Source organism: Prorops nasuta, unplaced genomic scaffold (assembly GCF_024137725.1).
Source record: "Prorops nasuta isolate Cenicafe-Biocafe unplaced genomic scaffold, Cenicafe_Pnas_1.2 PNAS00005, whole genome shotgun sequence".
Taxonomy (NCBI): Eukaryota; Metazoa; Arthropoda; class Insecta; order Hymenoptera; family Bethylidae; genus Prorops; species Prorops nasuta.
Genome location: NW_027116802.1, coordinates 1,392,584 through 1,415,541, shown reverse-complemented (window position 1 = coordinate 1,415,541; position 22,958 = coordinate 1,392,584). Strand labels below are relative to the sequence as shown.

Below are 22,958 nucleotides of genomic sequence, written 5' to 3'. Positions count from 1 at the left end.
GTTACATCTCTTAATCAATACGTATCAGCTTTCTTTTCGTTTACTCCAGTTGAAATAGGAAGGGGAATATTTACAATAATATTTTTTCAATAATTTTTTTAGTTTCGATTTTATTTAAGCTCTACTTTTTTTCTCATGTTTTTTTTTAAACAATTCTATAAAAAATTTAATAGTAAAAGAAAAAGAAATGTGGTGGTTTCTCATCTTCCCTCTTAGTCTTTTTTGGCTCAATATCTTCCTCCTCCTCCTCCTCTACTTTTTTCTCCTCTTCCTCTTCTTCCTACTTTGTCTGCTTTGACTCCATATCTTTTTCCTCCTCCTCTTCTTCCTTTTCTTCCTTAATCTTCTCCGAATCAATATCTTCCTTAGTCTGTTTTTCTTCTTCATTCTTCGTCTCCTTTGACTCAATATCTTCCTTAGTCTGTTCCTCTTCTTCCTCTTCTACTTTACCACACAAAAAAAATGTAAAAAAATTATGAAAATGTAAAAAAAAATATTATAAAATAAATACTTACAGTTTTTATGCAAATAATTATGTAGTTTCCGTTCATACTCTTCGAAGTAACGATGGAAAAAATCGTTAATTCGATTGACGTATTCCTATGTCAATTCTCTGTTAAGAGGATGCATTGAGCGACTCAAACACTTATTCCAGTTTATCTTCCAAACTGTTAGGAATATGAACTTTTTTGTAGAGATTAAATTTACTCTTTTGACTGGACTGAAGCGAACTACAAACTCGGTTTCTCAAAATTATAAAAAAAATTGGCATAAAAATTATAAGTACTTGTAATTTTGTTAGTCATAATAATATTGAAAATTAGGCGTTGTAGCGCGCTAAAGAAGTTCTATGACTAATTTGAGACCAAGAAGAAACAAATATATCTAAAAATGTGGAAGTTTTTTTTAAAAACTAAATTAGCTAATGAAAGAAAGACAAGTTTTACACTGTTTTACCGACGGAGAAGTTTCACAGTGCGTTAGACAAGGACAGGCTTATTAGCTCTCTCGCTTTAGAAGGGGTACCAACTCTCTCCCCATCATTCCCCACTAAACAAACCAAATCTCCTACACACAGCAAGATGGCTGTCTAACGCTGCCTGTCGGTGTGAATCTGTAGCGAAATGGAAGAACAAATAATTATTTAAAGATTTCAGGGCTAGGTTTTCGCAAATCCGGCGTTATACCGCCCTTCCATATCATTTCCAACAGCTACTATAAATTTCTGAAATCATTGTATCATCTACAAGTCTCAAAAAACTTGAATTAGTTGACGAAAGCGTGACTCGTAGCAGCCGACGCTGATCGCTAAGTTGTTGAGCGCATCACCTACGAGCGCTAATACAGCAAGACGGCTGGCTAAAGCTGCATGTCAGTGTGATTCCGTAGCGCAATGCAAAAATAAATTATTATTTCTAGGTTTTAGGGTTAGGTTATCGCAAAACCGACCTTGTACCGCCCTTCCATATCATTTCTGGAGGCTACAGCAAAATTCTCAAAGTATTTTGTCATCTACAAGTCTCAAAAAACTTGATTCAGTTGACGAATGCACAACTCGTAGCAGCCGACGATGATGAGCTACACAACTTAGCGACCACCGTCGGCTGCTACGAGTCACGCTTTCGTCAACTAGTTCAAGTGTTTTGAGACCTGTAGATGATAAAATGATTTTAGAAATTTATAGTAGCTGTCGGAAATGATATGGAAGGGCGGTACAACGCCGGTTTTGCGAAAACTTAACCCTGAAATCTACAAATAATTATTTGTTCTTCCATTCCGCTACGGATTCACACCGACAGGCAGTGTTAGCTGGTGTTAGCCAGCCATTTTGCTGTGTGTAGGAGAGTTGGTTTGTTTAACGAGGAATGGTGGGGAGAGTGTGTGTACCCCTTTTAAAGCGAGAGAGCTAATAGGCCTGTCCTTGTCTAACGCACTATGAAACTTCTCCGTCGGTAAAACAGTGTAAAACTTGTCTTTCAATTGTTAATTTAGTTTTTCAAAAAAATCTTCCACATTTTTAGTATATTTGTTTCGTCTTAATCTCAAGTTAGTCATAGAACTTTTCTTTAGCGCGCTACAAGGCCTAATTTTTGAGTATTATTATGACCAACAAAATTACAAGTATTTATAATTTTTATGAAATTTTTTTTTATAATTTTGAGAAACCTAGTTTGTAGCACGCTTCAGTACAGTCCAAACAGTAAATTTAATCTTTACAAAAAGTTCATATTCCTAATAATTTGGAAAATAAACTTGAATGAGTGTTTAAGTCGCTCAATGCATCCCCTTAAAGCTCAAGTGATACATAATAGTTGCCAGGCTAACCATTTAAATATACATATACACCGGTTAATGAAAAATTGAAATGATGAAAGATCTATTTATTACTACAACTTTCTATCCTCATTAAAATTAGTCACCATAAGTTTTCTTAAGATATAATGTTTTATCTGCATATATTTACGCAAGCATGTGACTGCTTAGCTTATTTCCACTATTCTAGATGCTCCTTCTTATATCTGAAATAACCTGTAAATAAAACATAATTATAATATAAATAATGCTGTTGGAGATCGGAGTGTGGGTACGAGCGATCTGGGACTCTCAGGCCGTCTCGCTCCCGCTCACACTCTGTCTCTCTTGATCCTACCTCCAACAGAGGCCGATAGGTGGCCCACGGCGTAGAACTCTCTCTCGCTGTTATTATTTGGGTCTATTGTACATATCAATACCCAAGAGTTCCGTGATAAGTGCGGCTCAATTTAAACGGTCTAGACTCTAGACTCTGTCTTTTCTGTCATTCTTCTCAGCAGCTTAGCCAGTCCTCCCTTCCTGCGACGCCACTAAGTCTCTTAGTACGCATTTCTGCTCCATCAACGATTTCTTGGGCTCCAAGAAATCGTCTTCCTTTCTCTCTATCTTCGTTGCCTGGGAGTCTCAGGTACGGGGAATCCTGTCCGGGGACCTGGGTACCACAGGGTTGGGATTTCGTAGTTGTAACTTTGGGTGGATTATCAATTTGCGGCTCAGCCTCCTTTGGAGCACTTTTCATTCTTTTGTATTTTTTTCAAATCAAATAAACTGATTTTACCAGATTTCCTGTGCGTTGTTTTTGTCACCCTGGAGCCTTCCTTCCTAGACCTCCTTGCGGATATCACCCAATCAACTTTCAAACAAATTCCTGGTCCTTCGAGCCGGATATAACCGGTACATATTCAATTGAGTTGAATTTTGATTGGTGATTCTTCGAGGTGACTGGGAGAGTGTCTCTGGTGGTAAAATTGTAACGCAGGAGGAAATACTAATGTGCGCAAGGCACGTTAGTCTTTATTGCTCAGAATTAGAACGGCTACTGGTCAACACCAAAAAGCGTGGTATAGGTAATTTTACCCTTCCTTATTTAAATGGTCGTCTGGCTAGTGCCAAGGAAATTCTCGCGAAAATACAAACGAATCATGTGACGATCACTAATCATTTATCGGAAAAAGATTTGCAACAGTTTAACTATACGACGCAGAATACTTATGAGCGAGCTATGACGGCGTATTTGACTGCGGAAGAATACATTTTAGAGCAAATCGAGAATTTAAGCGGTGAGCAAGTCGCTCCTGTCACTACAGGGCGGACCCATGCTCCCTCGTTGAAACACTTCCTAAGTTAGATTTACCCAAGTTTAGTGGTGACTATTCTGAGTGGTCAACCTTCTATGACTCTTTCAAATCAATGATTCACGATAATTCGACATTACCAGGTGTTCAAAAGTTTCATTATTTAAAGGCATGTGTTCAAGGAGAAGCTAGCTCAGTAATTCGATCCTTAGCCGCCAGTAACGATAGTTACTTAACAGCATGGAATGCATTAGTGACTAGGTATACAAATGAACGAATTGTTACGTCCAACCTTCTTAGCAAACTAACGCTCATTCCGAAAGTCTTTGCTGACAATCTCATGTCCATAAAAACACTACGCGATACAACTATAGTTGCGCTCGACTCGCTGAGGACATTAGGATATCCAGTTGATGGTTGGAGTGCCATATTGGTCCACATCCTCTCAAACAAGCTAGATCAAGTTATCACTGTAGAATGGGAGAAGGAAATAAGACGTGTATTGAAATATCCTTCTTTCACTCAGTTTTTAGAGCTCATCACCGAGCAGATTAATATGCTCGAATCTATTAGTAATAAATTCAAAGGTAGTAAACAAACTACTGATAAAACTTCTCGTCCTAAGTCGTTGAAATCACTCAACGCAATCGTGGATAAACCAAAATGCCTTTATTGTGACGCGGATCATCCTCTCTATCAATGCAACAGCTTTATTGCCTTGAACCCTCAAGCCAGATATAAAGCAGCGCAAAATAACTCACTTTGTATCAATTGCTTGAGACCTGGACATTCGATATCGTCTTGCCGAAGTAATTCTCGGTGTAAAAAATGTTGCAAGGCACATCATACGCTTTTGCATTTTGAGAAACAAGCTAATCCGACGCCTCAACGTAATTCATCTCAAGCTGCTTCACCCACGAGTCTTCAAACCATTGATCAGTCTTCGACTTCTGTTGTTGCTCATGTGAGTGCCATGGACGAACGCACGACACTCCTTGCTACATTTCTTGCACGCGCTACAGCACCAAATGGCCGTCAAATTATGATTAGAGGCTTAGTCGACCCGGGCTCACAAACATCGTTCATGACGGAAAATCTAGCCCAGTTATTAAGAGTTACACGCCGCAAAGTTAATGCAACGATTTACGGAGTCACAGGAGGTGCGGTACGTAACGTCTCGATCAAAGCTGAACTCATCTTACAGTCAGTCAAACACGATCAGGCCTCACTCAAGGTGACGGCATTAATTTTACCAAAAATCACGAATTATAGTCCTCGGTCGTATTCACCTCTTGAATTCCCTCAATTAGGTTCTCTGGACCTCGCGGACGAATATGCTTCTGTTAAAAATCCAATTGATATTTTAATTGGTGCAGATTATTGCCCTCATCTTTTACTGAATCAAATAATTCATTCATCGAACCGTGCACTGATAGCCCAAGATTCGTTATTTGGCTGGGTTGTGTATGGTACACTTGCGTCGCACATGCATACTGCAACAGTAAATGTTCTTCATTGTTGTGACTTCGATAAAACACTGCGAGATTTTTGGGAGATTGAAGAAGTACCTAGCACCTATAGTCTGACACCTGAAGATCAATTATGTGAGGACATTTTCGCGAGCAACGTTACTCAATTACCATCAGGCCGCTATCAGGTTGCATTGCCTTTCAAGACAGAGTTCTCCAAATCGGCACTGGGAGCCTCTCGCAGCATCGCCGAATCAACTTTAAAGCGAGTTCTCTGTCGTATTAACAAATCTCCTGAGCAGTCCGAAAGCTATGCTAAATTCATTAGAGAATACGAGCAGCTAGGACATATGGAGAAGGTCACAACAAACGCGATTGACACAGACTCCTTGGTTTACCTGCCTCATCACGCAGTATTTAAGCTCGAAAATGGAAAACAGAAAATACGTGTCGTATTTAATGCGTCCGCTAAAACTCAGAGTGGTCTATCACTCAACGACGTACTCTTAATAGGGCCAAAACTACAAAAGGATATAACAGCCATTCTTATGAATTGGCGTGATTTTCGTTTTGTTGGTATAACCGATATTATTAAAATGTTCCGGCAAATTCTAATTCGTCCGGAAGACAGAAAATTCCAATCTATAATTTGGAAAGATGATTCTGGTAATACTCAAGCATATCAATTGAACACGGTCACATACGGTACCGGACCTGCACCGTTTTTAGCTTCACGGGTAGTGCAGGAACTCGCAAATCAACACGGTGATGACTTCTCAGACGCGAAGTCCATCTTACTTCAATCAATCTATGTCGATGACATTCTTTTTGGAGCTAACAACCTTGCAGATTTACGCGATATCCAATCTCAATTAGTTCAGTTGTTGGATAAAGGTAAATTTGAGCTCAGTAAATGGGCCTTCAATTCAGCAAGCACAGCTCTCCAAGAAATTCCTAATGATTCTAGTAACGCTAATCTTAATTTTAATAGCGAAAATTATAACGAAACTAGCAAAGTGCTGGGCATATCTTGGAATACCAGCTCTGATTCATTTCAGTTTATAATCTCGCCTTCTTCCATCACTAAGTTAACAAAGCGCATGTTACTCTCGGAAAACGCGAAGATTTACGATCCTTTAGGCTGGATCTCACCGTTCACCATTGTGTTAAAGCAAATAATGCAATCCACATGGTTGCTCAAACTTAATTGGGATGATGAGGTTCCCGAGCCTATCCAATCTAAATGGATGTCTTATTACTCGCAAATGTGCGAATTAACAAAAATCAATATCCCGCGCTGGAATGGTCAACTTAGTGCAGCAGATAAATTAGAACTCTATGGGTTCTGTGATGCTTCAAATGTATCCTATAGTGCTGTGGTGTATGCCAAATTCACCAATAGTGATAGTCAGTAGAGTAGCTAGGATGGTTCTGGGACCGCGTGGCGAGGGGGTCGGGGTCCCGCGGGGGCAAGGGAAGTAGGGGAATTGCCCCCTCTCCTCGTGCGCGGTTGTGCGCATGCGCATCGTCCTCCCCCGACGTTAAACTCGTAGGGTACACACGTGACCTCCCCCCTCTAATGTTAAGCAGTGGACGCCTGAGAGAGAGAGAGAGAGAGAGAGAGATTCCAGCAGAATAAACTCGTAGGGTACACACGTGGTCCCCCTTACGTTTATCCGTACAAGAGAGAGAGCCCCCCATCCCCCTTACGTTAAGCCATACAAGAGAGAGAGAGTAGTGCGATGATGCGACCTCCCCCCTCTTACGTTAAGCAGTGTACGTCTAAGAGAGAGAGAGAGAGAGAGAGAGAGAGAGAGATTCCATCTTTGTTCCTCTGTAGCTGATTCTTTGCAATATTTCTAGTACGGGATACAGTGGATTGGTGGAGAGGTAATGTAATAGAAAAAAAAAAACATAAATTTAAGGGAAAAAGCCTTTCGGCATAAAAAACCCTCTTTATTGAAATACATATGAAATATATATATATATATATATATATAGGTACCGCAATAAAAACAGCAACAGCATCTATAATTAAAAAGAAAAATTATTTATATTTATTATTAATATTTATTATTATTATTTTTTTGTATTAACTCTTACCGATTTGGTGGGGACTGCCTGTCACACACACACAACCTAGCAGCTCACATAGGCTACATATTAGGTAAACGTAATATTAATTACAGCCTACGCGAGACTGCAGGTTGCTCCGCTGCAGACTGCTCCGCTGCAGGCTGCTCCGCTGCATGCAGCATCCGCAGGGCTATGGGCAGCGAATGTGGCCGCCGCAGTGGCTGCTGCTGTTCGGGTATCGTGCGATACCCTCTTCGCACTGACTGCTGCTGCCTCACAATTGGCCTCACTATTGCCACTGGTTTGGAGGAATGTTTTAGATCCTCCAGCGTCACTTTCTTGTCCGGTAAACTAACTTTCCTTGTGGAACTCATGATGGTTCACTGAAGACTGATTTGAAGAATGCTCTCCTCTACGTGTTCAAATTTTCTCTCTCTCTCTCTCTCTCTCTCTATACTCCAGATGAAGTTTATACATCTTTAACAATACATATTAGCCTTCTCTCCACTTCAGATCAAGTTTACATATTAGCCTTCTCTCCACTTCAGATCAAGTTTACATCTCATTGTCAATGCGGAGAGAAGTTTATATTCAATTATCAATACGTATTAGGTTTCGCGATCGACTTCTTTTAAGGCGAATAGTCCATCGTCGTAGATACTTATCATCCGCTCTGTAATAAGAGCGGAGCCTACGTGACCTTACCTAAAGAGAAGTGGTTGGGACGTATTTGAAACACTTGAAAAGATTTAGGAGCAGTGTTCAAGGGTTCTATTGGTGTGAAAATGGCTCTCAAGGCAATATAACTGGAAAATGGTTGCTGGCTTGCGAGTACCGTTATTTTTTTAAAAAAAAAAAACCTTATGGATAAAGAATTTTTAAAATGTAAATATTTTTCTTAATAAAAATTTTATAGGTATTTGAGCGATATAATTCCCATTTTGTTATTATTCAATAAAAAGGGAAATTGTTATGGATTGATGGAGAGGTAATTAAATAAAAAAAAAAAAAAAAAAAAATTGAAGGGAAAAAGCCTTTCGGCATAAAAAACCCTCTTTATTGAAATACATTATTGACTGATGATATATATATGTATTTGCTTGCTTCCACCGTGACGAAGTAAGTTGTACCTCAGGCTCGTAACTTGTGTTCCCCCGTGACGAAAGTCTCAGATTGCGCAGCCTCCAAAATTTCTCTCTTCAAAAACATATTTGAATTAATGTTGTTCTTCGTTTTCCTCCTCCTCATCTTCCTTCTCCTGCTCTTGCTCCGCTTGCTCTAGCCCTTCTTGTATTCGATTTCTGAGCTCCACTAGTTTTTCAACAATTACTATCAAATCTTCTTCCTCTTGCACTGCTTCCTCCATTTCACCCATTATCTCCACAAGTTCTTCAACCAAGGCGCTAAATTCAGGAATATCCTCCGGATTCCTCAACAAATCTTCGTCCTCTTCCTCTATTTGTTCCTCCATTTCACTTATTATCCCCACAAGCACTTCAATCAAGGCATCAAAATCAGGATTATCCTTAAAAATGTCTCGTTTTTTAGATGTATCACGGAACATTGTCACTGTCGTTGCTAGCGTTAAAATGATCTCAAGATTTTTCGTCACTAGTCGCTCAGATGCAAAATGATCTCCCAATGAAATATGAACTGACCGATTACGCACGTACATTTTAGTTAGTCAGATACCTTTCTTTATCAATACATATTAGTTAACTCTTTATCAAAACATATTAGCCTCCTATCCGAGAAGCGGAACGCAGTCAAAGAGAATTTCAATAGAGACCTGATACGACGAACGTTAATAATAATAATAATAATAATAATAGAAGGAGAAGGAGAAATAGAATTTTGAGGTTGTGAAATGAACGATATTTTTTTGTTTTTTTAATTAAAATTTATAAATATATTTTTAATAACATACATAAAAAAAAGTTATAATTGAATTTAATAATAAAATATTATAAAAATGAAGTGGTAGTGAGAGTAGCAGTAGTAAGAGCGGTATCATCTACGAGAAAAAAAATTAGGAAAAATTATACTACTTATCCAAGCACTTGATAAATTTTTTTTTTCATCGATTCTTACCGATTGTTGGAGGTTTCCGTAAATGAATTCGACAGTAGCTGGAGAACGTCATTATCCTCGTCGAACCGTATTATATTTTCTGGAGAAATTTCTTGCTCCCAAATTTCTGGCTCCCACTCCATTTCACTACTATAATCTAATAGATTAGCCTCATCATCATCATCATCATCATCATCAATATTTGATGTTGATTTTTGCCGCTGAAGCTTCTTCGTCAACATTCTGACAATCGCGGTCAACGCGTTGTTATTCACTTCACCCCAATCTCCTTCCAAATCTACTTCTTCTTCTTCCTCCACAAATTCATCCATATTCTGAATGTTTTCAATATTTTGTTCAATATTTTGTTCAGTAGTTAATCTGTACAATTTAATTGCACCCATTTTTTTTTTTTTTTTTTTTCTTGTTGAAACTATCACGTCAAGCAAACTCGGTAGACTGAGAATGGTAGAGATGTAAGCTCAATACGAAATGTATAATTATTATTATTTTCTCTATCAATACGTATTAGATTTCTCCACTTCACAATAGCTATTAACAGCCTCCTCCTCTTCTACTACCTCGTCCATACTTTGGATGATAACGTTTTTCACGTGAATTCAAGGTTGAGGAGCAGGGGTTTGCTAGTTGAACAATCGTTGTAGTTTTTTAAATAAAATTAATATATATTTTTAATAATAAAAGAAAAAGAAATTTGGTGATTCATCTTCCTTCTTAGTCTGCTTTGACACATTATCTTTTTCCTCCTCCTCTATTTTTTTCTCCTCTTCCTTCTTCATCTCCTTTGACTCAATATCTTCCCCGGTCTGTTTCTCTTCGTCTTTCTTCACTTTAATTTAAAAATACAAACAGGTAATAATTATGAAAAGGTAAAAAAGATAAAGTTAATACTTACATTCTTCCTCCTCTATTTTTTTCTCCTCTTTATCTTCTTCTTCCTTCTTCGTCTGCTTCGACTCAATATCTTTTTCCTCCTCCTCCTCTATTTTTTTTTTCTCCTCTTTATCTTCTTCCTTCTTCGTCTCCTTTGACTCAATATCTTTTTCCTCAGTCTCTTCGTCTTTCTTCACTTTATTTTTTTCTTCTTCCTTCTTCATCTCCTTTGACTCAATATCTTCCCCGGTCTCTTCGTCTTTCTTCACTTTAATTTAAAAATACAAACAGGTAATAATTATGAAAAGGTAAAAAAGATAAAGTTAATACTTACATTCTTCCTCCTCCTCTATTTTTTTCTCCTCTTTATCTTCTTCTTCTTCCTTCTTCGTCTGCTTCGACTCAATATCTTTTTCCTCCTCCTCTATTTTTTTCTCCTCTTTATCTTCTTCCTTCTTCGTCTCCTTTGACTCAATATCTTTTTCCTCAGTCTCTTCGTCTTTCTTCACTTTATTTTTGAAGAAAAAAAAAATACAAACAAATAATAAATATAAAAATATTAAATAAATAAATACTTACAGTTTTTATGCAAATAATGGTGCAGTTTCCGTTCATACTCTTCGAAGTAACGATTGAAGAAATCGTTAATTCGATTGACGTATTCCTCTGTCAATTCTCTGGGAAGAGTGGGTGAAAGAGGAACAATATCCTCTTGAATCATGATTAATTTACACTTTTCGCAGCTCATTTTTTCTTACTGTCACCGACGATGTTGTAACATTGAATGAGGCTGCGAGGACTTGTTTTCCCCTCTTTATTCCTCCGATGAATTTTAAAGAGTCACATTTTTGATTGTATCCACTTGGCAAAAACTGACACCTCCTCGTACGGGCAGTGGATACGTTCATTGTTCAAGTTCTTCTCTCGAACGTGTAAATTGCACGGTGTTTTTTCAAAATCATATAATTCAATTAAATCCTTAAACTTAGGGCAACCATACACTTCTAAATTAATATTATCCACATTCATCCTATTCAATAGATTTTTTTCAATGTTCCCTCCCTTGTAGGCTACTACGGGATTCTCGCACGTTAGGCAACCTCTAATAAAATCTTCCACATCCTCCTGCTCGTATTTCTCGAATCCCGTATCACTGTATTTTATACCATGCACCATATTTAGCAAAAACCACACAGTTTTTTTGTCTTTTTCACTAAGGTTTTTCATACTGTCACGCAAACGAAAAGATGCGTAAGAAATTTGATTACTTTTTAAATCAATTATAGCTATATCTTTATATTTAAGTTCTTTTTTATAAACTAAGAAACCTTCTATATCCATTATGTGAGTTATTCTATGCATTGTTGCGCTATTCTCGACGAAGATAAAAACTGAAATGAAGCATCTCCGAAGAAATATCTCCGTAGAGAGAGAAAGATTTTTTAAAAATATAAAGTTACATTCGATAAGGAGTCCATTGTTTCTTAATCTCTGGAAGATATTTTTTTTTTTCCGAAGAAACTAACAATGGGAAAAAAATACATTCGATAAGGAGTCTTAATCTCTGGAAGATATTTTTTTCCGAAGAAACTAACAATGGGAAAAAAATTCTTAGAAAATATCCCCTCCTAAAAAAAAAACATTAAACTTTCTTAAATGTAACAAAAAAAAAAAGATCGTTCAGTATTGCATCGAGCGACTGACGATAATGACACCGACATTCGTTGATTTTCAAGGTTTTGTATTGACCGACAAGAGTTTTATAGTTAAAGAATTTGCGGTGTTGCGTGATAATGAAGTGTATCACAATGTATTTTCACCACCATTTCAAGAAGCTTGGTTGAGCGATCTCGAGAGAGAACAGAATGAGTAAGTATTTTTTTTTTTAAATGTAATGTTTTGTATATAATTTTTTTTCTTTTTTAAAGTTGGCTTTATTTTAATCGACATGGATTCAATTGGACCGACGGTCATTCACCTTATTACAAGCATAAAGATGTAATAAGAAAGTATGTAACGTCGTACGATGAAGATTGGATTTTCGTGAAAGGACGGGAGAAATATGATTGGTTGAGAAAAATTTGCAACTTAGAAAATATATACAATGCGAAGGAGTGTGAGTGGGGTAAATTTTGTCTTGGATGGAGTAAAAATTTCGAACCACCGTTACCCAAGTGTATGAATCATTATGGTATATGTTCACTGCAAAATGTCTACTATATGAAATCTGTATATGATCAATATATAAAGGAATAAAAGACTTCTGAAAAAAAAAAAAAAAAAAAACAATGTATATCAATGTCAGTATGCATCTCAGACGAAACAATGGGATGTGTAGATACCCCTACTTCCATTCTCTATTCGATATATATATAAGCGTTACTCTTCGCGAGAGACGCATTCGCAATTATTAATTTATTGTTCACCGTATGACATAGTCATTTCTTTAAGAAAAACACCAAAATGTCGACGGAATTGCGAAGAAAATTTTTTAAAATTAATAGTGCGAATGAGTACGATGCGTGGGTACTGGAATGTCGCGAGCATATTCGACGATTGAGCAACGCGAATCGAGCTTTACCCGTTGGAACGCGTCAAAAGAATTTCGCCGAAATCGCGTGTATAAAGTGTCTGTTGCTACGAGCGCAGAGGGAATTGAATTATATTAAATCGGGTGCTGGTTGTAGCAATGACGTACAAGGACTTACCTGGGAGGAGCTTGATTCGGCGTTTCGAAGTCGAATATGCAGCGGCATGGTAGTTAATAGTAATTATATAGAGCCTAAGGATTTTTTAGTAGACGCGGAAGTATTAGTGCGTACGCGTATAGATAAGGTATTTGTTAGTGCAAATAGTGTTAAGGTTAATTGTGTATTTAACGGACAATTCATCTCTAAGGACCAGAGTGATGATAAAAACATTAGTACGACTAATGCTACATTGTACAAGACTGATAATTTTAGTGATTGGTATAGGAAAAACATTTTAGACGTTATTATGAAAAAATTAAGTGAATTTCAAGAGCGTGATAGTGGATGGACTTTGCACAAAATTCATTATTTAATAGTTAACATTAATCGTTTTAACCCGTTGCACGCGGGTTGTAAAATTAATCTACCATCCGCTATCACGAGTAGGAAAGCTCTGATAAATTTAGAAACCAGTGATAATGCATGTTTCGCGTGGTCCGTGACGGCGGCACTCTATCCAGCGAAACCTACGGCTCATCCAAATCGTACGTCCTCTTATCCACATTTTCGGACGGTTTTAGACGTCGGTAGCCTAACCTTTCCGACTACGCTAAAACAGATCCCGAAATTCGAGGTGGATAACGACGTGTCGGTGAACATCTTCACCTTGGAGAATGAAGAGCAAAATAGCGACGCAAAAATTGTGCCTCTTCAGGTGACGAAGAAGAAGAGATCGAGGCATGCTAATCTTCTTCTCGTCAACGATGAACAGGGAGCTGCACATTTTATGTGCATAAGGAATCTCTCGAGACTGGTGCGAAGCCAATTCACCAAGAGAGAAAATGCTCATTATGTATGCGATCGGTATGTATTAATAATGATACAAATATAACTGCATATGTTTTATTTATTTTTTTTTTAGATGTCTCCACTACTTTCGCACAGTGGAGAGGCTGGAGTCGCATGAGCAGGATTGCGCGCAGCTCAACGATAATCTCCGCTTGATGTTACCGAGAGAGTCCGAGGATCGCTGGGTTTCCTTCAAGAACATCAAAAATGGGGAACGAGTGCCATTCGTCGTATACGCGGATCTGGAGTGCATATTATCAAAAGTTGAACAATCGAACAGTAGTGATATTTATCAGAAGCATGAACCTATGAGTGTAGGCTATTATTTAAAAAGTGCTCGCGATGCGTCACTCTCGAAATACGATGCTCATCGGGGTGCCGACTGCATCGAATGGTTCGTACGCGAGCTCGAGGTCATTGCGCGCATCGCGAGCGAGAAACTGGGGACTGTCGTGCCCATGCATAATCTTAGTATTAGCGAACGATCGCGTCACTATAATGATCCCAATTGTCATATATGCAAAAAGCCGTTTCTTCCGAATCAACTACGAATTCGCGATCACGATCATCTGACCGGCAGATACAGAGGACCGGCTCACAATAATTGTAATTTAAATTTCAAAGATTCGCATGTCATTACAGTAATTTTCCACAATTTTTCCGGCTATGATTCACATTTCATTTTCGAGACGATCGCTAATTTGTACGAGGGATCGGTATATCTGCTGCCTGTGCATAAGGAAAAATACATTTCATTCACCAAATATCAGCGAAATTATAATATACGGCTGAGATTTATCGATTCGTTCAAATTCATGGCCTCCAGTTTGGACAAATTGAGCTCGTACTTGGTGGAATCTCAGCTGACAAATTTGAGGTCACAATTTTCGGAATTGAGCGTCGAGCACTTCGACTTGCTTACGAGGAAAGGTATTTTTCCTTACGACTATGTAGATAGTGCGGCTAGATTGGAAGAGACGGCTTTACCACCGCGGCAGTCGTTTCACAACAGACTGTCCGACAGCGATATCAGCGAGGAAGCATACAATCATGCCGTAGAGGTATGGACCAAATTCCACATGCGCACGCTTGGGGAGTACAGTGACCTGTACCTGAAGACCGATGTCCTATTGTTGGCCGATGTTTTCGAAAGTTTTCGCGATAGTTGCATGCTAAATTATGAGTTGGATCCAGCCCATTATTATACGCTACCGGGCTTCACCTGGGACGCAATGTTGAAGCATACGGGAATCAGGCTGGAGCTTTTCACGGACGTGGATATGTTGCTGTTCGTGGAGCGCGGTATACGCGGTGGTTTGAGTCAGTGCTCCCATCGTTACGAGAGGGCCAACAATCGGTACATGCGGGACTACGATCCGGCGGAACCGTCGAAATATCTCATGTATTACGACGTAAACAATCTGTATGGGTGGGCAATGTGTCAGCCGCTGCCCACCCATGGATTCCAATGGATCGAGGACGCTGCCAATCTCGATGTCTCCGCTATACCCTCGGATCATTCCGAGGGTTATATTTTGGAGGTCGATTTGGAGTATCCGCGCGAGCTTCACGACAAACACGTGGACCTACCGTTCTGCATGGTGCGCGAGAAGCCGCCGGGCGCGAGCCAGGAGAAGATGCTGGCCACTTTAAACGATAAGACCCGTTACGTAATACATTATCGCGCTCTGCAACAATGTATGCGTAATGGACTCTTACTGAAGCGTATACATCGCGGTTTAAAGTTTCAGCAGTCCACCTGGCTTCGCGATTACATCGAGCTGAACACGCGTTTGCGCACCGCGTCCACCAATGAATTTGAGAAGAATCTCTTCAAGCTGATGAACAACGCGGTTTTCGGTAAAACAATGGAGAACGTGAGGAATAGAGTTGACGTGAGGCTCGCAACCAAGTGGGAGGGAAGATACGGGGCGGAAAGCCTGATTTCCAAACCGAATTTTCACAGTCTCGCGATTTTCAACGAGAATTTGGTCGCGATTCAATTATCGAAATTATCCGCGAAATTTGATAAACCCATTTACGTGGGAATGAGTATTTTAGATATTTCACAAATTTGCTTGTATGAATTCCACTATGACTATATGCTTCCTACATTCGGTAGTAAATGTAGAGCGATGTATACCGACACGGACAGTCTGATATACAGTGTCGAGTGCGACGACGTTTACTCGGTCATGAAACGCGATCTCGCGCGATTCGACACCAGCGATTATCCTGACGATAATCGGTATGACTTGCCACGCGTCAACAAAAAGATACCTGGTCTGATGAAGGACGAGAACAATGGTCTTATCATGACCGAGTTCGTAGGACTGAGGGCAAAAATGTATACTTTCAAGGTGCAGGACTGTGCGAAAATTACCAAAAAAGCCAAAGGTGTCAAAGGTTACGTTATCGATAGAAATATAACATTTGACGACTACAAGGATTGTTTGGACAATTTCACCGTACAGTCTCGCAGTCAAAATTTGATTCGATCGAGGCTGCACCAGGTTTTCTCGATCAGTCAGCGGAAGGTCGCCCTCAGTCCGTACGACGACAAGCGTTTCGTTACACCCGGCACCGCGGCGACTCTACCCTGGGGACATTATAGTCTGAAAGAATAATTTTTTTTTTTTTTTTTTTTTTTTTTATTCGCTTTATTTAGTTATTTATGTATTTATTGTTTTTATTTATTCGCTTTATTTATTCTATATTTTGATACATCTTAATAAAAGTTTTTATAACACATTGCTCTTATTTATCCAGGAATTGTGCGTACTGTCGAATCCCAGCCACTTAACGAACACTTTGTCGCCCTTTCTGCGCAATACTCTCTCCACCAGATACACATCGGGATTGATGGTTTTCGAAAGCTCGTATTCGTAAAATCCACCCAACAGTTGCGTGCCCCTGGAATCCTTGAGGAGATACGTAGCGGGATTGGTACTCTGCACTTTCGCCACCTCGAATATTTCGGTCGTCCAATTTGGCGTGTAGCCTTTGGCGAACATCTGCTTGTATTTACTGATTCGTACGAAATCGCCGACTTTGAACTAGGCACGACCTGCGACCTTGATGTGACTGTATACTGTCTTGAGTAGCTTATCTGCATGCTCGGGTTTCACATCCACGGGACGCATTCCCGTGGTACGATGCTTTCGCGCATTGTACGCATCCACCAACTCTTGCAGCATAGCGCGCCACTTGTAATTGCCGTTCAGCGTAAATCGTTTCCACATTTCCGTCTTCAACGTACGATTCCAGCGCTCGACTATCGACGCTTTCATCACGCTGTAGGTCGAGTAGTGATTTATCCCGCGTTTCCTCATCAACGCCCGAAAGTCACTGTTGTAAAACTCCTTGCCGTTGTCGGTCTGTAAATTTTTCGGACATCTACCGCCGTTCTTCAGTAGGATTCTCGTCATTGCCGTCGTCACTTCTCCGCCGCTCTTGGTCTTCAATGCCACCGCCCAAGCGTATTTCGAGAGGGTATCGATTACAGTGAGAATGTACTGGTGACCCGCATCGACGTAATTGCGCATATCAACAAGATCGGCCTGCCAGAGATCGTCGAAGCCGCGCACGATGACTCTTCTGCGTGGAAAATTTATCCTCGCCGGTGCGTGGAGCTCCTCCACCAACTGTATCTTTTCTTTGCTCATTTTTTTTTTTTTTTTTTTTTTTCGAAATTCCTAATGAAAAGTGTTGCTAAGTATTGCTCTTTCCAGATCTCTTTTACTCACTTTATCATCCAATTTTTCGCAAATTGTTTGAAAAATTTGGTCCATCTTTTTCTCAAATTGTTCATTATGTGTATTCAATGCCATTGTCAGATATTGCTTGAATTCAAGCAGTAAATGCTCTAAATTGGGTTCGTGTTTCCTACTCTCACCATCCAGTCCAATTCCAAATTTATTTATCGACATTTCAAATGCACTACTTTGTATTTCAAAAATCAGTCTCTTTTTCCTCGCTATTATTCCTCTTTTTGATGGCTCGTAATGTCGAGAGTAAACATTCTACGATGTATGTTAAACAAATGCAAATTTCACAACAGCAGGAATCAGACATTTAATTTTTTTTTTTTACCTCGTACTACCGAAAGACGTTGATATTACACTGAGGTAAGAGTGTAACGTGCAACTTTCTTTATACGATGAGATCCTCCTCGCGCAACTCCTCGATTATCGACTGTATCTCGTTGTGATGACTCGTATTACCGGCAGCTACCGACGCGATCAAAAGTCTCAAACGTTCGATCAATTCATTCGGATCGTTCCAATGTACGTAGTTGATTGGTCCCTCGGTGACACGCATTAGTCCTTTACCCCTTTTTTTCGATGCTGTTGATGCTGCGCCTGACGGTTTACTTGCGCCCGACGGTTTACTTGCGCTAGACGGTTTACTTGCGCCCGATGTTGACGCGTCAGAAGTTGACGATTTTCTTGCGCGTGATGTTGATGGTAACCGATAAGGCGGTAAAATAGGTTTTCCCAATAGCAATGGTTTCATAATTTCTGTATATTTTGCACCTCTATTACCTTTGATTTGTTTTAGACTATCGTTTAACAGTTTATGCGCTTTAGTTTGATTGAGAATACTCTTGTATCGTTCCAAATCGTCGGGTTCTATAATGGCTCGATTGGGTTCTCTCATGAAAATTAGTTCATAAGTACCTCTTGTACCGGTGTATAACTTCTTATCGAGAATAATATCTCCCTCATGACTTATTTCAAATTTACATTTACCAAGCGTCAGTTGATCATCTTCATAACGAGGTCCAAAAGCATGATCAATCAAGTTCTCCCTATCAGTCAGAAGTAATTTAATATACTTGCCAGGGATCGGATGTAATTTAATATGTTGAAAGACATGTTGAAACAAGCCTGGTTCCTGTTTTTCATCAACATTTAATTTTTCTAGCAAACTTTTTTTTGAATCGGGCGATGGTTGATCGGTTATAGAAGACTCGTCGTCGTCGTCGTCGTCGTCGTCGGTCATGAAATCCAATGGATTCGTAATAGTTTCACTAATATTACTACTACTAAGATTCTTTGCTCGTTTATGCGGTGTCGATGTGAAGTAGGCTCCCCTCTTCAATTTATCGTTGTATTTGACAAATGAACTATTTGTGTTATCCTCCGTTCGCGAAACGAGTTTCTTCAATGGTTCGACTATCGGCTTGAATGTCTCATTCAAACTGCTCTCCATTATCGCCTTCTCCGATTTCAAGGCACGATGCTTGTCGCGAATGACCTCGCTCGTCTTGGCGATCCTCTTCAGAAGCGATTTTTCATCCATCGCGATGCTGTATAAAACAGCTATCCCCCGAATTGAACGGTTTTTAACCGACCTGTTGCGATGCTGTATACAACAGCTTTCCCCGAACCGACACGGGTTTTAACCGACCTGACGATCCGAACAGCCTGCGCTCCAGTATCAAACTGACACTCAAGGCCGTGATCGTGAAACCTTACCGGCATGACATTCACAAGGCCGAAACCTTACCGGCCTGTTCACTCGATCGTGGCGTACTCGTTGAAACCTTTGCGATAACGGCCGTTCCTCAGAGGGCTATCCTTGTCTATTACCAAGAAACCGTAATCGCGACTCCAACAGGTCGAACACAATGTGAGAAATTTCTCATACGACATATCACTGTTGACATGATCGTTGAAAATATGCTTCAGATTAGTTCCATCCTGCTTAAATATTATTAGCAAGTTTGCGTTATCTCGTATCAGATGCTTCGGTATTTTCGCATAAGTCTGACAGAGGTAGAAACAATCGATGTTGGAATGTCTACCCATGCAAAAGTAGTCCCTTATATTGTCCTGCTTGTCGTTGGCCACATCGTCGAATATGAAAATGGAATTCGGCTTTGCATCCGCGACGTTCACAACCTCGCAATTGTTGGAAAATTGAAAGTAACCAATTTCCTCCGTTTCCTGCAGAAGCTGCTCCAGATATCGATACTTCGGTTGCTGCAGCGACTTCGAGTAGACGTACAGGTTCTCGAATCTCACACCGTGCGGACTCTCTATGAGGCTCAGCAGCACGTTTGTCTTACCGCAATTCGACGGACCGCAAACTATGCAGCGTATCGTAGATGGTAATAGCGATCCGTGACGTTTTCTTATTTGCGCGGTAGCATTGTGAGCATCCAAATTTGTCACGCGAATAGTCGGCACGTGCTTCACGAAATGCATCCTCGCTATTGACCTTCGGCAACAGCCGTATCGTTCATTTATATTTCGCGATTCACGGAACTATTCGGTCAGTTGCCATTACGATGTCGTTCATGCTAGTCGTCGTCGATTCCCTGCAGAACTTGACGAATCATCAGCTCGAACACATACCGAAGATCGTATTGCTCGAGTACTTTCCAGACAGTATCGCGAGTGTGTGGGAAAGATTACCTCGGCACATTCGCGCGGACTCGGATGTGCAGCAATATCAATATTGTTTGCAACACTACAATCTACCTGATACCACTCACCACGACGGACCACCGAGACGGATAAAAGACTGTTACGTTTGTCAGCAAGAGAAGCAGTTGCTCTAAATGTCTGGATCGTTCTTCAATAAAGTCTTGAAAAAATTGCCATTTGAGCTGCACGTGCCCGGTTACAATTATTGCGGGCCCGGCACTCGACTTCGCGAAAGATTGGAGCGCGGCGATCGTGGTATAAATCCGCTGGACGAGGCCTGCCTCGATCACGACTTAGCATATTGGCACAACGAGGATCTACCGGAGCGTCATCAGGCCGATAAAGTGCTAGCGAGGAGAGCGCGTGAACGTATTACCGCAAGAGACGCGACCTTGGGTGAACGCGCGGTCGCCGCAGCCGTATGGGCATCGATGAATGCTAAGCGTAAACTTGGCTTGGGATTACATAATATTGTTGCGATGAAGAAAGCAGTAGCGGCTAAAAAAAAGAACAACAAGAAAAAAATTGGTATTACGAGGAAGAGAAGAATTCGAGTGCCGAGGAAACGGGGTGGTATAATACCTATACTTCCACTACTAGGTGCAGTCGGAGCACTTGCAGGTGGGGCATCGGGTATAGCGAGTGCTGTAAACCGTGCAAAAGCTGAGAGAGAAGGATTGCGGGAAATGCAACGTCACAATCGCGCGATGGAAGCGTCGCGCGAGAGAGGTCGAGGTCTTTATCTGAAACCGTACAAGCGAGTCGTCGGAGAGGGTATCCGTGGAAAAAAAAAACAAAAAAAAAACGACAAAAAAACGGTCGAGGAACAAAATGAATGAGGGAAAATTTCGTCGTGGCGATGCTTTCCCGGATTCAGGTCCTACTAGTAACGTACAATTGACACGCATCTGCCGACGCATACCATACTTCCGTGGAGTCTTTATGCGCACATCTCTGCCGCTAGACGGGCCGCGGTGCAACGAGTGCGCGATCGTGAATCTCGACGATCAATGCGGTCCTGGTACCCACTGGGTAGCCTACGTCAAGCGTAACGACATCGTCCTATACTTTGATTCCTTCGGAAATTTGAAACCGCCGAAAGAATGTGTGCGTTACTTTGGTCCTAACGTTACAATCTACTACAATCATGATCGATATCAATCGTACGATAAAAGCAATTGCGGTCAGTTGTGCGTGAAATTCCTGCGAGAACAGATACTTTGAAACAAAAATGTCTTTCACCGTGACATTATCGGATCGTAAATCAGTATTAAATTCAGATTTCTTTCCCCCCATCAATCTGCAAGACGATCGCTACGAGATCGGTCTCGTGGACATGCAAACGTTCAACTCGATAGCCAATGTGGACGAGACGAATAATAAGTTTTACTACGATAACGATAAGGTGCTGACGATACCCAGAGGCTGTTACGAGTTGAGTGCCATAAATGAATTTTTCCAGTCTGAAATTTCTGCGAGACATGAAATTAAAGACAACATTGACAGCGTCATTCTTCTACGAGCGAATAACAATACACTGAAGAGTGAAATATTCTGTAAATATTCGATTGACTTTGGAAAACCGAATAACATTGGCTCGCTACTGGGCTTCTCGTCGAATCGCGTGATCGAGCCGAACGTCCAGGCTGAATCCGACGATACCGTGGACATTGTGAAAACAAATATTCTACGCATCGAGTGCAACATTGCGGGTGGTGCGTACACCAACGGTAGACCACGACACATTATTCACGAGTTCTTTCCCAGCGTACCACCGGGCTATAAAATCTCGGAGGCACCGAAAACCGTCATTTATCTACCGGTCATCGTCAGAGTAATCGACCGTCTCACGTTACGTATCCTCGATCAGGACGATCGTCTCGTAGACTTTGGACGTGAAGAAATTACCATAAGATTACACATTAAGAAATGTTAATTTACAAAAGTAGTAGCGAGGATTATAAAGCGGTGAAACTGGATGAAACGTTAGCTAGTCGTTCGTCCTACGTGGAGTCGAATACACCGGCTCGGAGTGAAAATCGCGACAAGAGGAGCTTCCTGCTAACGAGAAGAAATATCGAATTTTTACAATCATTGGGATCCACCGTGAAGAGATTGGGCGAAGGTAGTACATAGTGGAACAATGGCAGATCCCTTGAACGTCACCGCACGGCTGACCTACGACAATCGCATCACGAAAATGGAGATGCATGCCTACAATCCGTATGCGAACGCCTCGTTGGCGAACAGCGACGAGATTCGCATTCCCATACAGCAGCAAGATTTGATACTCCTGCCGTGCGAGAGTTATCTCTACGTCGAGGGCCAGCTGGTGAAGGGTACGCGTGACGCGAGCGCCACCAACGACGATACAGTTACGCTCGACTGCAATTCCGCGGCTTTTCTCTTCGACGAGATTCGTTATGAATTGAACGGTATCGAGATCGACCGATGCAGAAACGTCGGTATTACCAGCACTCTGAAGAATCTCGTTTCCCTGAGCACCGAGGAGAGCGTTAGTCTACGTCATTCCGGATGGTTCGTCGCTACGGCCAGAGACCGGCTCAAAAAGGAGGCGGCTGTTAAGAATTTCAGCTTTTGCGTGCCCCTTAAAATGCTGCTGGGATTCTGCGAGGATTATCGGCGAGTCGTCGTTAACGCGCGTCACGAGCTCGTTCTCATTCGCGCGCGCGACGATACAAACGCCATTTACTCGGCGGTGAAAATCACCGATTCGTCGATCAAGCTGCTACGAGTGCAATGGAGAATACCCCATGTGACCCTGAACGAAATAACGAAACTCCAATTTCTCGGTATCGTCGAGCAGGACAAGAGTCTGTCACTCGCTTTTCGCGCCTGGGAACTTTA

At 40.8% G+C, this 22,958-nt stretch overlaps 3 protein-coding genes across 3 annotated transcripts; 1 reads left to right on the top strand and 2 right to left on the bottom strand.

Moving 5' to 3' along the window:
* Positions 1–280: 280 nt before the first annotated feature.
* On the bottom strand, positions 281–3,052 carry LOC136773763 (parathymosin). Its single transcript, XM_066727677.1, has 2 exons — positions 2,860–3,052; positions 281–444 (listed from the first exon to the last, which is right to left on the bottom strand). Exons 1-2 carry the CDS (start codon positions 3,050–3,052, stop codon positions 281–283), a joined length of 357 nt encoding a protein of 118 aa, XP_066583774.1.
* Positions 3,053–3,304: 252 nt separating this feature from the next.
* Positions 3,305–6,492, top strand: LOC136773762 (uncharacterized). The gene is made up of 2 exons (XM_066727676.1): positions 3,305–3,593; positions 3,752–6,492. Exons 1-2 carry the CDS (start codon positions 3,305–3,307, stop codon positions 6,490–6,492), a joined length of 3,030 nt encoding a protein of 1,009 aa, XP_066583773.1.
* Positions 6,493–8,369: 1,877 nt separating this feature from the next.
* On the bottom strand, positions 8,370–9,555 carry LOC136773761 (uncharacterized). Its single transcript, XM_066727675.1, has 2 exons — positions 9,292–9,555; positions 8,370–8,678 (listed from the first exon to the last, which is right to left on the bottom strand). The coding sequence occupies exons 1-2, from the start codon at positions 9,553–9,555 to the stop codon at positions 8,370–8,372; spliced, it is 573 nt and encodes a 190-aa protein (XP_066583772.1).
* Positions 9,556–22,958: the final 13,403 nt, after the last annotated feature.

Coding starts and splice junctions, on each gene's coding strand:
- LOC136773762 (XM_066727676.1), top strand. CDS start 3,305: ATGTGCGCAAGGCACGTTAGTCTTTATTGCTCAGAATTAGAACGGCTA. Junction 3,594..3,751: donor GCAAATCGAGAATTTAAGCG/GTGAGCAAGTCG, acceptor CGACATTACCAG/GTGTTCAAAAGTTTCATTAT.
- LOC136773763 (XM_066727677.1), bottom strand. CDS start 3,052: ATGAAAAGTGCTCCAAAGGAGGCTGAGCCGCAAATTGATAATCCACCC. Junction 445..2,859: donor CGTTGATGGAGCAGAAATGC/GTACTAAGAGAC, acceptor TGTGTGGTAAAG/TAGAAGAGGAAGAAGAGGAA.
- LOC136773761 (XM_066727675.1), bottom strand. CDS start 9,555: ATGGATGAATTTGTGGAGGAAGAAGAAGAAGTAGATTTGGAAGGAGAT. Junction 8,679..9,291: donor GGTTCGACGAGGATAATGAC/GTTCTCCAGCTA, acceptor GACATTTTTAAG/GATAATCCTGATTTTGATGC.